At 37.5% G+C, this 16,257-nt stretch overlaps 1 protein-coding gene across 1 annotated transcript in view; it reads right to left on the bottom strand.

Moving 5' to 3' along the window:
• OTOG (otogelin) overlaps nucleotides 1-16,257 on the bottom strand; it is a 97,086-nt gene that overhangs the window by 26,021 nt on the left and 54,808 nt on the right. The window contains exons 32-36 of the mRNA XM_062608917.1: nucleotides 7,022-7,139; nucleotides 6,261-6,340; nucleotides 2,060-5,868; nucleotides 1,290-1,458; nucleotides 180-316 (exon numbers count right to left, since the gene is read on the bottom strand). Of these exons, the coding sequence (XP_062464901.1) occupies nucleotides 180-316; nucleotides 1,290-1,458; nucleotides 2,060-5,868; nucleotides 6,261-6,340; nucleotides 7,022-7,139 (4,313 nt within the window). The remainder of the gene's footprint in view (nucleotides 1-179; nucleotides 317-1,289; nucleotides 1,459-2,059; nucleotides 5,869-6,260; nucleotides 6,341-7,021; nucleotides 7,140-16,257) is intronic.

Genomic DNA, 16,257 nt, shown 5'->3' on the forward strand with positions numbered 1-16,257 from the left:
TACAGCAAGGTAATAAAGTGCTGCACAATTCATAAGTGTTGTAAAGTGCAAGTACAATTCATAGATGTTACACAAAAGTGAGAATTAACCACAGCTATATAGTATTAATATGCCTTTTCTTTTAAAATGTGTCTTATTAGCAGCATTTAACATCATTTGTTAGCTAATATGTTAATTACCAGTCTGCAGTCAAGGACATGGATGGTTATAGTTTCATCTCGAGTTTGACTAACAACGTAGGATGCTTCTTTGAATAATGCCAAATGATTTCCGTCATAGGTTACAATGCTCAGATCAGAGAATATTGTGCAACGACCTAAGAAAAATAAAAATAAATTTTTTTTCTAACATTTTAGAATTTAAGTAAATATTACAAAATATGAAGATAAGCCAATAATATTTGTAAGACTAATTAGCTTGCTTACTATGTGTTAAACTTAAGTTCTGCATATGCAGCACATTTTCAGCTATATTTGAAACTGTTGCATCTCTGTAAATGGAGACCAGAGTCAACGCATATTTCAGTGGGAAACCTGCAAACCTCTGCAATTAGTAACTTACAGTTCTTGCCAGCAAAGGATTGTAATTTTTACAAACCCCAAACTAGCAAAACGTGAATAACAGTGGATTATGACAGATCATTAGTGCTCTTCTAGTCTTGCTCCTAAGATGGAATCTCATGTGGAAAGTTTCTTCTTCAGAGTCTTAGTGCTAAAGCTTTTGCATTTTCAAAGGGCTTGGAGTTCTATTACCAGTTATTTAAAAATCTAGAGCATAAGCATAAATCTGCATTGCTTTCCCTGCATACTTTCTTTATTATTCTGAGTAAACTGAATTTTCTTTATTGGGCAGGATTCTTCCTGCCCAATTCTAAGTAATTGATGGGAGTGAGTACAGTACAGCTATGTTTTCAGAGTCCCCAAACCATTCACAGAGTTAGTTAACAGAGTCTAGGGAATCTTCTCATTCTAAAGTACATCTAAGATAAACCAAAAAAAATTCACTGACTATATTGCCTAGGTGCCCTGATTAGACAGAAGACAAGATGGGCCTAAGACAGACCAAGAGGTGTCTCTGCAGATATCTAAAGCTTGGCAAGAGGAATGTCCTACATTAAAAGAGCAGTTTGATTTCATTTCCTACACATAATGTAGAACTAGAATTATGAATTGCATTAAACAATCATCTATTTCTACGCCATGGTCTAGAAGTGCCAGTTCTTAGCCTTCTTAAACATGCATTAAACTGTCACCTAAATTCTTTAAAAGTACTGCGTAATTAAAACTTACATGCACATTCCCACTTCGGGCAGCATTTGTCACCATTCATTTGAGTAGCAAATCCTAAAACTCCACAGCTGGGTTGAGTTGCATTGTATGGGCAGTTCTGTGACTTATTAACTTGGATCAGCTGTCCATCCAAGCAAATGTGTTTTATGCACTCATTCTCTGTGATTGGCTAAGGCATATTTAATAGAAGATATAGGTTACCATTCTTTCAAAGCTAACATCACAATATTGCAGAGTATTTGCTCACATTCTTCAAGTACAGAATGCTTATGAATCCCTGTAACACTGATGAAGAAAACTCATGCATTCTGAGGTCAGTTTAAAACTGCTGTCCTGTTGTAAAGCAGAGAACAGCATTACCAAATTTTAACTTTACATTCAAAAAAGAGTTGAGCACAAAAAGTATGGAAGGGCACAAGTAGGAATAATAACATGGATCTCTGGAAAGACGTATTTCAAGGAGGGCAACGTGACAAGAAATTGCCACTGACCAATATGAAGCACCATATTTTGGCAAAACAACATTCTTGTAACAGTTGTACTCAGAAAACTGAGGCCTAAACCACAGTGTATTATAGCACTTGCAAAAATCATTATGCACAATGAAATCAACTGAAGTTTCAGACATAACTGAGAAAATAGGGCTCCCTTGTTGATACAGATATTTTAAATCCTAAAGATCAAAGTATGGCTCATGATTTTTTTTTTTTTTAATCAGTGTGTGAAAGCAGCCAAGACATTTTTAAAACCCAACAGATACAGCTACTCACTGTACAAGTCTGAAGAGTTGCTGTTTCTCTAGGCAGCATAAAAGTTGATGCTGTGGCGCCTGACAGAGCTTCAGCTGTTGCCAATTCATCAGAAAAAGCTGTAGTCAAGCCATAAAGTGCTTTGGTAGATAAATAGGCAAAGGAGGAAACTGATGGAGCTGTTGTGTCATTTGGATGGTCAGGTATCATTAGCAGTGAACTCACAGAAGGTGTTTGTACCTCAGATGATATTTCAAGTTTTGAAGTTTGAGTTGCACTGACCGATGACACAGCTATAGAAGAAAAAGATTTTGGTTCAGAGGATGAATGTAGAGTAGACAGTATTGATACACTTATATTAGAAGAAACTGCAGTTGTGTTTGTGAAATATGGAGAGTAAAATGTCCGAGGTGTTTCTGGAGTAGTGATAGCACCTTGAACGCGGACAGCTTCGACTTCTGTTGTTAATTCTGACTCCTCAGATTTTACTGTATCAGGGGGCACAGCTCCTTTTGCTTTGGAAGTAACAGAAAAATAGGTGGGCTTTACAGACCTTGTGATAGATTCTGCTACTGCTTCTGCTTTGTCTGAAGTTGCTGATACAATACTAACATTTTGCCTGCTACTGCTTATCACTGAAGAAGCTGAAGCAGCAGCTGATGAATGTGCCATAGCTGACAGCATTGTACTTGTTAGAAACATGGAACTGGAGGCAGTGGTTGAAAGTGTGACTTCCTTAGGCAGTACTGCAGTTTCCTCTATATCACTTTTGCTCGTTGATGTGGGAATTTCTGTTGTTTCTGTTGTTTCTGTTAACAAAACTGATGAAGAGGTTGACTTAGGTCCTGTAGAAGCTGCAGCTGTTTCAAGTGTTTGACTTGAATCAAGTGACTTGGTAAATGAGGCCTGCCATGTGAATTTTTGACTAGTACCAGCCTTTTGTGTGGAAAATGAAGGAAATACTTTTTTAATTGTTGCTAAATAAGATGAAGATGTAAACACTTCTGGTGAGGAAGGGAGAATTCTGGTGCCAAAAATCCAATCCGTTGTCATTCTAGCTGGGACTGTAGGTTGTGAAACAGAAGTCCTTGGTGCATAAGACTGTGTTACTGAATCAGTTAAACGCAACTCTCTTTCAGTTGGCAAAGTAACCTGTGTAGTACCTACTAAGGTAGGTAATATACTTGAATGAATGTCTTCAGGTAGGGAGGTGATTAAAGGGTATGAGGAAGTCAATTCTACTGTAGCTTCAGTTGTGCTAAAGACATGTTGTGATTGATCAGTGGATTTTGATAGAGTTTTTGCAGTATACTGGTATATTGGGGTGATACTTTGGCTTGTCAACAAAGGCTTAGAAGTCTGACGACCAAGTTCTGTAGCTTTCTGAGTAGAAAAAAGCGGTATAACTATGGTCTTTGTGGTCTGTGCTGAAAAATTGTCTCCTAAAGATGTCTGCCAAGAGAGGGGGCCTACTGAAGATGGAGGAAAGGAAGGCTGAGTTTTAGCTGCTGCAGGTTTATCTGTTATACTTTGGACTGTAGATTCCAATGCTGTAGAAACTGTTTTAGTTTCTACTGGATATTTTGGTGTGGTTATTACTTCTGGTACAATTCGTGTTAAAGAAGGTGAAGAAACCAGTTTATCTGCTAGAGACTGAGACAAAAGGTAAGAGGTCTTTGTTACTGGAAGTATAAAAGAAGGGGACAGAGTTGATCTTTCTGTGGCTGTCATGACTTTTTTAGTTGTCATGAGATGACTGCTGAATTCAGAAGATGGGGAGAATGTGGCATAGGTGACATTTAAAATGGCTTTGCCTGGTGATTTGCCATGTGATACTGTTGTTATTGGACTTGATTGTTCTGTTATAGCAGATAAAACAGAGAAATTCAGGACTGGAGAGGTCTTTTCTGTTAGTAACATAGATTTTGCCAGAGTTGTTCTTGGATAAGAGGAAGTTGTTTCATGGGATGTGTGCATAGGACTGAGAGCTGTCAGTGATGCTTCTTTTCCATAGGAAAGTAGTGAAGGAAGAGAAATGTTTAAGGAGATTAGAGAACTTGATGGTGAAAAAGGGAAGGCAGATGGCTTCCTAGTAGAGGTGTTAGTAATTCTTTCTACTTGTGATGTATCAGGCTGTGTTGTCAACAATGTGGTTTCAGGTGCACTAAGAAGAGTAAGTGGAGATACAGTGACAGATGCTCTTTGAGCCACCTCTGTATCTTCGAAAGGAACTGTGGTGGTTGTTTTTGACAAGACAGATGTTTTCATTGCTGATGTAGTAACACTACCTGAATATGCTGAAGTGCTTGTCTTCAGCGTACTTGAAAGCAGAGTTGGCTTGTGTTCTGTAGATATTTTTCCAGAAAACAAAGTTGACTTTGCCACTAATTCAGAAGGGGATGTTATTTTGGATGTTCCCTCAACAGACAAAGGTGTCACTTTGATAGTCTCAGCCACAACAGGATATTTAGTGTATAATGTAGTCAGGAACTCTGTTGTGTTTAGAACTGTGTATGAGGGATATTTTGTAGTTGAAACAGTTTTAAATGTCTTTTTTAATTCGCTTGAAGCTGGGGAAGCATGAGTAGGAACAGACACTGAAGGTCCTTTTGTAAAAAGAGTAAGGGATTTTTCAGTTGTAGAACTGGGATGTAGTGAATATGTAGGGAAATAAGAACTTGACATATGCTCCACATGAAATGTTGTCTTAGGAGTTTCCCTTTTAAGAGTTGTAAATGATAGCAAAGTTGCTTCTGATGCTCTCTCTTGAGTTTGCAGAGTTGCTGGTTTTGAGCCTAGAGTTGTAGTGAAAGGTATCTCTGCAGTACCAGTGAGGTGTTGAACCATTTCAATAGGAGGCTGTGTAGTTGCCTTTCCTAATAAAATAGGTGGTATGGATGTTGGTGACAATGCAGTCTTCTCGCTTCGCTCAGTTAACACAGTTGCTGCTTTTGTTGTTGCTGAAGATGCTGGTTTTGATGAAGTACTGATCACAGGAGAAAACGATATTACTGTAGTGTTAGATGCTGTGGGAAAAGACTGTCCTATGCTTATTTTTGTCTCTCCTGAAGTTCCTGTTAGATTTACTGGTGATGCATATGAAAGCGTGTCCAGAGATGGTGATGTGGAAAACTGGAGCAGAGAGGCAGTAGTTTTTTCTGTTATTGATTCAAATGTACTGGGTGTAATTGTAAGTCCTTCTGGTTTTACTTGTGCTTCTTTTGTGGGAAGTGTTCTTGTGGCTATTTCTGATATTTCCATTTTTTTAGTTTTGACTGGCATTTCTGCTGTACTAAGTATTAGTGGTGTTCCAGTGAAAATAAAAGTAGCAATTGTTTTGGTTTCTGATTCTGTATTTGTAGTCACTGCGTTTGTAGCTGTTACTGTGTGAGGTTCTGTAGCCCTCAGCAGTTCAGTAGAACCAATACTGGTTGGTTGTATCTTTGTGGAAGTTTCTGAAGTGACAGTGGACCAAAACAATGGAGAAATGTCAATGGGAGAAGATAAGCTTACATTAGACTTTGGTGTCCCAAACACTGCTGTAGTGCTTCTTCCAGATGTAATTTCTGTTGACTGTGAAGAAATATTTGATGATAAAGATATGTTTGGAAGTGTTGTATGAGATATAAGAGCTGAAAACTCAGTTTTCCCTGTAGTTGCAGTCACTTGCAATTTTGAAGCAGTTGTTGCCATGTCTATTGCTTCAGGTGCAGGAAATGAAGTCAGCGCTTCACCGATCACTGTCAAACTTGTACTTGATTTTGTATGTGAAACTGATGGTGTTTGAATGCTGGGTGGCAAAGCCAGACTATCGTCTGCAGGTTCAATGCCTGAAATCAGACAAACGCAAACAGTAGTCTGAAATGTATGAATTGTTATAGTCATGAAGCTAGCAGAGTTATAGGTTAACACATATAACTGATCTTTTCAATTGCCTTTAAACTCCTGAAATTTGTAGACAACTTAAGAAACAAATTCAATAAATAATTTGCTCCATATCCAATTTTGCTGAAGTATTTAAAAAAAAAAACAAAACTACTTAGTTTGGTTTTTGAGAGGTGAAATTATTTTAACTAAAATGTGTGTTTAGTGAGCTCAAGATTCATATAACTAAGATTAAAGTTACACAAATTTAAGCACTAGTATTTGAAAATATTACTAAAGACCTAAGAAATCAATAAGCTAAGTCTCATACATAATACATATAATTTTTCAAACATACAGTCTTCAAAATACATGCATCTTTGAGTGATTTCATCCAGCAACATATTGAGAGGACAATCAGGGATGCAGCCTTCCACTCTAAAAGAAAAACAGTAAGTATTAACTAGTTGAGCAGGATCTGGATTTAGCATTTCCTTTTAGGAAAACAGAATTTATTTATAAAGTATTTTTAAGTAGACAATCTTGTTCTATCTAAATCTTGTCATTTCAGTGTACTCCTTCAAAATGTCATTGCCATGGCTTCCATTCTTACTCAGATCTAAGATAAAGCATGAACTCAGCCTCTGAAATGAATGGTCATAAGTTCAACAGTGAATGCTTCTGCTTAAGAAATGCCAAACACTTTCATGTATCAAAATCCAAATGCCTGTTTTACCATACTTAGTACAAATTCCAATTGGGAGGAAAAGGCAAGGACAGATATAGCTGTTCTAATCTCATACTAAAAATGTAAGGGCACAACTATTTGAAACAAACTTATCCCCTTTCTTTATTAATACTCTGTAATGCTCCCTCCCCCCCATCTTGAACATTACAGATATACTGATAACTCCAGAACCTGACAATACTTACCTAACAACTGAAATGTCACTTTCACGTAGCAGCTGCAGCAGGTTTTATTCCATTTCTTTTCTCCTTCACTCCTCTTATACAAGAACACAGTCCTGCTATGCTGAGCTTACATCTGGTCCCTCATATTCTTATTATACTGCCTATCACCCAAATTACATACTTTTCCATAAAAATACAGATACTTACTTTGGTACTGCCTGACAGTTTTTTCCCAAAGGATCTCTGCAAGTCTTGAAACAAGGGCTTACGCAAGTATCATAATGCCATTCACATGCAGAATGGGATAGAAATTTAAATTTTACATCTGAAAAACAATAAATACCTGTTACTACCATATATATTTCTAGAAATATATATACACACAGAGATTCATATCACTAAGAGGCATATTTTAAGTTCACTGCACTTCTAAATTTCTTACTGTTTCTACCTATATTCTACGCAAATAAAACCACTAATATTTCTTGAGCTGCCAAGGTCTTTAAAATATAAAAAAAAGATGACAGTATATGCAGAGTATATTTGAGTGTGCTGGTTCTGCAATCTGGTTTTGTACTATAAAACATGACATTGTATTATTCATATTTATTGTGTATTACAATCACTTGAAGATAAAGCCAGGCAAATTAGAGCTGTTTTTAAGTTTTAAAGACTATGTCAATAGTGAAACTGTATGTAGGTTATTCAAACAAAAAGCAAAATTGAGATTATGTTGATTCAGTGCAATTATTGCTATTAGAATCAAAATAAAAAGCAGCAGTTAGATACAGTGATACTCATTATAACATATCATTAACAGCTGTTTGTTTCATGTGTAAAATTTACTGCTACAGCACAAAGGTTTACATAACTTGTATGAGACAATTATATTTTAAAAGCCAAATCAAACACCACTCCAAATAAAGTAACCAGAAATTATCCTAGTTTAGGCTCTTTAAAGCAATTTATCTTAACAGCTGATCTTCTCAAAAGCAGTATAAGACAGCCATTCCAAGAGGAATTAAGTCAAACCCATAACATTCTAAATCTGAAATTCTAACTTCTCCTATAATGAACAAAGCAAGTCAGATGAGATGAGAGTTGTAGTCTCGCAGAAATTAACTCAAAACATGTATTTCACCAGACAAAATAGCACCAATGAGACACTAGCAGTTTAAAAACAACAACAAAAAAACCCTCCCCAAAATTAACAAAACGCCCTCCCCCAAACCCAAACTGCCTTCAGAGTACCTATGCAGATACTATTTTTTCAAAGACTTCAAATTCACATAATTGAAACTCAAAATACAAATTCAGGTAGAGGAAAAGTTAGATTTAAAAGAAAAATTAACAGAAATAAGGATTAGCTATACTTCCAGTGCTTATTAAATTATGCAGGAACTTTACAGAATTAATGTAGAGACTGAGTGTAGAATGTGAGAGAAATAAATTTGTGGCAATCATCATGTGGGTGAGACACACTTGCATGTTCAAATGCAGCATCATGCTTTCTTTTTCACTACAACATTGCCCCATCTGCATGCAGAACAGTTTCTCACACAATGCTAGATTAGCACAGTGGCTCTTCCAACAACTGCATGATTCAGTACCTGAACTAAAACTGCCCATCCCAGCTTCTGCCTGTGGCAGTCAGGGCAGGGCAGTGACACTTCACTTACACTTATGCCTAGAGAAGATCATCATCATGACATACGGGTTCCCTCTGGATTGGTAAACCTATCTTAGAGGTATGCGATCCAGAGCCTACAAGAGTAGCTGCCCTCAATGTTTACCAGAAAGAAAATGCTTACTACTTAGAAAGAGTTTTCATTTTTGGTTTTTGGGGCACTTGAGGGTGTTGTTGGGGTTTCTATGTCTTTCTGCTTTTAAGTTTTGCTTGACTGATATACGAAGAGAGTAGCTCTTTCACGTCTTTTTGGAGGCAGTTTTTCTTGAAGATCCTAAGAAATTGTTTTTCCTGAAATTCAGGGACATCAGCACTTCTGCCATTATTAACCATTACTGCCTTCTTTTTAAATTCATATAATTCTCCTAAATCAGAGGTATAAATCAAACTCAGACAAAAGAGTATGTTGCCATCTAGTGTTTTCCATTTTACATGTCCCTTTATCCAAGAACATTTCACTGCTTTTGAATATGTGATTTTTGTGACGGTAACAAATGCATTTATAAAGTTACCTTCCCATAATAAGCTAAGTACACAACACTGAATTCTTCTGTGACCCCTCCTAAGGAAACCAACTCAAATTGCTTAAATCTAGTGCAGAAAAGGAATTATTTCCATACGTTTTGCTGGCACAGGCAACCACCAATAGTAATAGTCAGCAATAACAGTATATCCAAATGGAATCTAGGAAATCTCATTCATCAGACTACCCTAGATTAAGTACTGAGACCAATCTGTAACTTTTAACTCTTACCACAAACCTCACATTAATCACAGAACTTTCAAACACAATAACGGTACAAGCTTTGCAGATAGCACACTGTAACTCAATGAAGAATGGCAGTTTCTCAATTTGGCAGAACACTGTTCGTGAATTGATACTTCCAAGTGCTGGGATTAACATACTATCTCCTATTCTCCAAATAAATTTAAGACTTTTATGAAATGATTGCCACGTTTTCCTGAAGCTTTCCTACAGATTAAGTTCACAGAGTTTGCTGGTGTTTCATGCATTCGTAGGAAACAGAGAAAATTTCTATATAAAGGCATAAAATTTGTTGAGTGGTTAATAAACACTGTTTTCAGTCAAGAAGAGAGTTACGCTTCTCTGCAAATTTTGTCTCTGCTTCTGCAGAAAGGAGTATGGACAACAGATGAATTCATGAACCTGGTCATAAAAATTTCAAAAGAGTTTTCAAAGAGCTGTAGAACCAATGAATATTCAATTTTCCAGTCAAGGGATTTTAGAGAATTGAATATGCCAGGCTAAGCCAAGTTAGGTTGTTTAGTGTGTAAATTGCATGAAAGAACAGATTAAATCACCACAGCAAGGGTAGAATATATTGCATGAATTGGTTTCCAATAGAATATATTGCATGAATTGGTTTTGAGTATCTCAAAAAAATTCATTATGCCTCAGTAAAGCCATCAGATATAGTGAAATCTATGCTTTATTATGAATTATGGGAAAATGCCTTTCCGGCATTAGAAGAATGTCTGTTCAGTCACTCCTCATATTTAAAGTTTTCACTACTGGCAACATCACTTCCTGAATGCTTCAGCAGCCCAAGGACCTACCTTGTTGCCTGTGCTAGCCACTGCAAAAAATCCAAAAAAAACCCCCAAAGCCCACACCACCAAAAAAAACCCACACAGCAAGATGCAGTTCCTACTTAAACAGTTTAGACTCAACAGACATTAGACAGCAAATGAAGGGGAGGAGAAACAGAGGCACAGAGCCATGTTCTGAACAAACATGAATGCGTTCTAAGCCAAGAGAACAATAAAGTATCTCTATAACTAGTCAAAATATTATTCTGCCTCTTATTAATACATCTGTATATTAACAATGATCAAAACATCCACAGTTACTAGGGTACAAAGAAAAGCAGCAACAACGTGCTTTAAAGCCATTCAGACATCCCTTTTCCTAAAATGAGGGAAATATTTAGTTCACTCTATTGAATTTAGACATTAACTTCCAAGCGAGACCAACCTTGGCTTTATTGTTGCTACAATACTACTATTCCCATGGCAGAAACTACTATAGCTCAGAAACTCTGGATTTTGCCAGTGTCATGGCACAAACACTTTATGCTAGGCAGGATGCTAATCAGCCATCTCCACCACATGCTTTCCATTTCTTTAATACTTAAATTCCCCCTCCTGCAACCAGTAATATGAGCTTACTGTACTCTCTGCAACTGTACAGTTCACTCATAACAAAAGAATGATACATAGTTTACAGACAATGAGTCAAGCTTCTTATATGAGGCATGTGTTCCTCAAAAGGATTTGTCATGGCATTTGAAAATAACCATGTGTCTCCTGGTGAAGACTACCAGCATTTGTCTTCTGTTCAGTGACACAGCAAATCCTTCGAAAAATGTTAAATTATGCCCTGGGTGACAGTCGCTCCAGTTGATATGCCAAATGAGCCCACAGTTCTTCTACCTAACAGGAGCTGAGCATATCAACAGGTTACAGTATTGCAGAAAGCTTTTTATGACTGCAGGTATATGGGTTGCCAAAGACAACATATTAAAAGATATTCCCCAACTCCATTGTTTTCTCACATGCTCAGACATCAGAGAAGCATTTTCTTCCTATAACTTATGATTTTCATTCTTCGGGGCTTTCAAAAATAATTCTGTGGCCATGAGAACTGTTACAACCATTTATAAAGAATTTTAATTTTTCATCACTGACAGACTGTGGTGTTCTGTTGAGCTGCAGCAACCTTTCTGAGTAACTTGGCCACTTTTTTGTGTGTTAAAAATTCCTGGTGTTCACAAGTCCATCCTACCTTTTTTCCTATGCTGCCTTTCACTTCATAAAGACAATATCTGCCATTGTCAGCATCTGCATATTATCAATAATTTCATGCTATGCTCAAAAAATGGCTGTTTAATTAAAAAAGAACTAAGCTAAATTCAAAATTTCTGATGTTAATAAAAGGCTGTATTTAAAACAAAGACCTTTAAAATAATTTTTTTTAAAAAAGGATTTTTGTTCTCATCTGATGCTTTCTTCTATTTTGCTATTTTTTCCCCCAAAAAAAATCTAGTATGAGAAAAATTTGCTTTAGAATTAGTTCTGTTTGTAACAGCAGCAAAACTCTGCTTAGTAATAGATTGCCTATCTCCTCAGTTACAAGTTTAGAAACTTGAAATCTTATCTACCCACTTAACACACTCAAACTACTAACAAACTCTTCTCATGACTTCTACATTTCTGCAATAAGTGTAAGCAAATATCACTGGAAAAAATGGAACTTTGTGCCCAGACAAAACATCACTGAAAGCAAAGTATAATTACCTATCTATCTCTCAAATGCTTTTGTTTAGTTTACTATTACAATGTTAGAGGAATATCATATTGTTACAGTAACTATTTAATCTCCTATTTATTCAGTCAAAAATGGGAGGTCAAATTTTTGTGTTTGTGGTATAAATAGGAAAGGTGTTACAATTCTACAGTGCCCTCAGTCTGATACCGAGAGCTACCAAGCAGATGTGTTCAGGGACATACTTGGGATTTGCAGGTACAACAGCACTTGCTCAGCATTATCCAGCTCCACATCTCATGTCATTATCTTTTAGACTGACAAAGTGTAGAAGCTCAAATTAGAGTTATGAACAACTCATGAGTAAAACTGGACGTTCTAGGAAACTAACTCTCCTGATGGATGTAAGTCAAAGTTAAGATAGTCAATGATATCATGTATAAATCTTAGACTCAAGATGCTTTTCTAAACAAAGTTTTTCATTAAATTTAATTTCATTTGCCATTTTGTAGTATGTTTCTGAATGTGTTTAATTAAAATGCAAACATTAAAAGAACCCCAAAATGCACTGTATGAAAATTAAATAAAATTAAATATTGATAAATACCTCCATGCAGTGTGCATATACTTAATACATCTTGGGGTTTAATTTTAATTTTAGCTGAAAATTCTATAACAGGGCTTGTATTTACAGCAAGTTGGTTTATAAAGCACTTAGCTAATATTGTTAAGAACTTTGCTATGGAATTTATATAGGGCAAATCACATTTTAATAATATATGTAAGTTTAATTCACAGTGACCTTAAAAGGATAAAGCATATTATGATAATTCTATGAACTGTAAAAGGTAACTAGTTTGAGCATCTTATTTTTATTATAAAATTATAGAATAGTTTGGGTTGGAAGAGATCTTAAAGATCACCTTGTTCCAACCCACCTGCCATGGGCAGGGACACCTTCCTCTAGACCAGGTTGATCATGGCCTCATAGAACCTGACCTTTTTAAAAAGGGTAAGAAAACTGCAGCTATATCCATAAAAAGGTCATCAATTCCTTACATCGACAAATTTCCCAATAATTTCAAATGTGACTTGATTATTCTTGCATGACGCCTCTGTGCCTGTCCATCTGCTAAGACTAAATGCATTCCTGCTTTTGACTGAATGCATACCAATCCACCGCTGATAAAAATTCCTGCACAAAATATATTTTCTTGTAAGCATACTCTAGATACTAAAATTCAGTTATCAACTCAAACCTTCAAATGTCTGTGGGAACAGGACAGCAAACAAACCTAAGTACAATGAAAATAACCCAAGTTACAAGCCAAAGTGAATTCTCATGGAAAATACTTTGCAGTGTTAGCCCATCATGTCTGTGCAATTTATAGTCAAAGTATTTTGATATGACGATATTTATTGCGGTGAAACTGGAAAAAGTGACTCGTCAGCTGACTTTAAACAAAGATGTATCTATTGCTGTGGTGATCAGGTCATGTAAAATTCTTCCTTTTGAATGTGCGTCAGAGCACGAAGAAGTCTCATGAGGAACTTTCTGGCCAAGGGGATTTACTGGGCCTATTATTCTGCTCCCAGTATTTATCCTCTGATTCCACAGGAATAGCTGTTCCTGGTTCAAGAGTTTCTGATCTAATATGCAAAGCATTTACAATAGTCAGCAGGAAACTCAATACGCTTTTGCCTGTGCACTCTGGAGCTGGTGTAACTTTTCCATTAACTTAAACAAATGCTGCTGTATTTTTAGACCATGTAATTACCCTACATCAGCAGGCTGGCCCTTGTGAAAGTACGCTGGAGAAAGATTCGAGCCCTATGTTTCTCTGCTTATAAAACTCTGAAACCCAAGCCCTCGGATGTGGTGATTAATGAAATGCCTCTTGATCATTTGATCTGATCCCACTTGCTGAGGTAAATTGTTTTAGTTTTCCATTGGCATAGACAGGATTTTTTGGTATAATGACAGGAGGGTAAAGACTTCACACTTAAAAAGACATACCACTCTGCTAATGGATGACCACTGAGAATTGGAACACATTTTAACCTTCTTCATTTCTCCCTCAAAGATAAAAGACTAAGGAGTTATTTTTGTTATGTCCCAAAAAAGTTACTTGATTGAAATGCTGTATGAACATCCTGGTAATAGCATTAGCTCTGTAATTCTGCCGTTCAAAACTCTCAACAGCCCTGCGATTACAAACATTTGTCAAGAGGCAACAGGCATTTGGCAATGACAAAATCTGTCATTTTTTCTGAAGTTGGAGTGTGCCAGTCAACAGCTGCATTAGGCTGTCAGCGTCATGCACTGCAAAACATCAGCAGATTCACAATGCCACCATTAACACTTTAATTCAATGTTTTGATAACAAGAAGCTCCACAAGGCATACAGTTGGCCTCTTCTGTCACAGAAGTCAATGCCTGCTTTAGTTTTGTCTGTGCAGAGATTCAGCATGGTCACTGTAAAATATGGCCAGGCCACACTTCATGTGTTACAACATTTCATTTCTTTTCTTTGCTTGCAAAACAAATTTTGGTTTCTCAGAATAAGGAATGGATTTTAAAAAATGGTATTGCCAGTAATACCTATTAAAATATTTCTGTTACCCAAATAAACAGATTATAGAATCATAGAATAGTTAGGGTTGGAAAGGACCTTAAGATCATCTAGTTCCAACACCCCTGCCACGGGTGGGGACACCTCACACTAAACCATCTCACCCAAGGCTCTGTCCAACCTGGCCTTGAACACTGCCAGGGATGGAGCATTCACAACCTCCCTGGGCAACCCATTCCAGTGCCTCGCCACCCTCACAGTAAAGAACCTCCTCCTTATATCCAATCTAAACTTCCCCTGGTTAAGTTTTAACCCATTACCCCTTGTCCTGTCACTACAGTCCCTAATGAAGAGTCCCTCCCCAGCATCCCTATAGGCCCCCTTCAGATACTTGAAGGCTGCTATGAGGTCTCCACGCAGCCTTCTCTTCTCCAGGCTGAACAGCCCCAACTTTCTCAGCCTGTCTTCATACGGGAGGTGCTCCAGTCCCCTGATCGTCCTCGTGGCCCTCCTCTGGACTTGTTCCAACAGTTCCATATCCTTTTTATGTTGAGGACACCAGAACTGCACACAATACTCCAAGTGAGGTCTCACGAGAGCGGAGTAGAGGGGCAGGATCACCGCCTTCGACCCGGTGGCCACGCTCCTTTTGATGCAGCCCAGGATACGGTTGGCTTTCTGGGCTGCGAGCACACACTGAAGCCGGCTCATGTTCATTTTCTCATTGACCAACACCACCAAGTCCTTCTCCCCAGGGCTGCTCTGAATCTCTTCTCTGCCCAACCTGCAGCTGTTCCTGGGATTGCTCCAACCCAGGTGTAGGACCTTGCACTTGGCATGGTTAAACTTCATGAGGTTGGCATCAGCCCACCTCACAAGCGTGTCAAGGTCCCTCTGGATGGCATTCCTTCCCTCCAGCATATCAACCGAACCACACAGCTTGGTGTCATTGGCAAAATTCTTGAGGGCGCACTCAATCCCACTGTCCATGTCAGCGACAAAGATGTTAAACAAGACCGGTCCCAACCCCAATCCCTGAGGGACACCACTTGTTACTGGTCTCCAGCCGGACATTAAGCCATTGACCACAACTCTTTGCGTATGGCCATTAGTAGATTGCTAATGCATTTAAAATTACAGCACAATAAAAAGCTTTAGAATATAAACACTTGTAGTGATTTTGGTGGTTTCAGCAAGAAGTACTTGTTGCTAAAGTACATAACTAAAGTTGGACAAATAGGTTTGATACATGTGATGTATGAAAAAAGCAGACTAAAGCAGAGCTAAAGAAAATGGTGGTTTAATCTGCTTTGTATGATTTTATAGGCCAATATAACTTCTTGCATCTTGTTCTGGACCTGCAAGGCCATATCCATTTCAGCACAAAGTTCCCAAGTGTTTAAGAATATGTGAAAACAGTTATTCTTATTATTTCTTTTCCTTCCTAATCTAAAAAACAAAGAGCTTTACCAGTGATTTTTTTTAATGTGTATTTTTTGTCATCAGTTCCTGTAGGAGCAACTTCTGTGTCCAGGTCCTACAAAGGATGCTAAGAATATCTGCTACATCTCTGACTCTTATGTCTCAGTGGAATGGGACTACTATTTCAGGAATAAAAATCTATCACCTAGGTAGAAACACTCTCACAGCAAGCTATGTTGTGTATGCGAGAGCTTAAGCTGTCCAAGACATATAAGAGAAACAGGCATCTAGATCCCCAAGTAAAGGTATGTACCTCTTTGATCTCTTAGCTAGTCCCTGAAACACTAGGGGATAACATCATAAAAAGCAGAGGCCCTGCGAGTGGGTACATGGATAAAGTCTGAGGTGGTTTTCAGGGAAAACATGAGTTTTGAGAAGTGTAATCTACAGGCAATGTCCTTAGCACTAGATGGCA

Source organism: Pezoporus occidentalis, unplaced genomic scaffold, assembly GCF_034315485.1.
Source record: "Pezoporus occidentalis ecotype Australia unplaced genomic scaffold, CSIRO_AGI_Poc_V1 ctg131, whole genome shotgun sequence".
NCBI classification, from domain to species: Eukaryota; Metazoa; Chordata; class Aves; order Psittaciformes; family Psittacidae; genus Pezoporus; species Pezoporus occidentalis.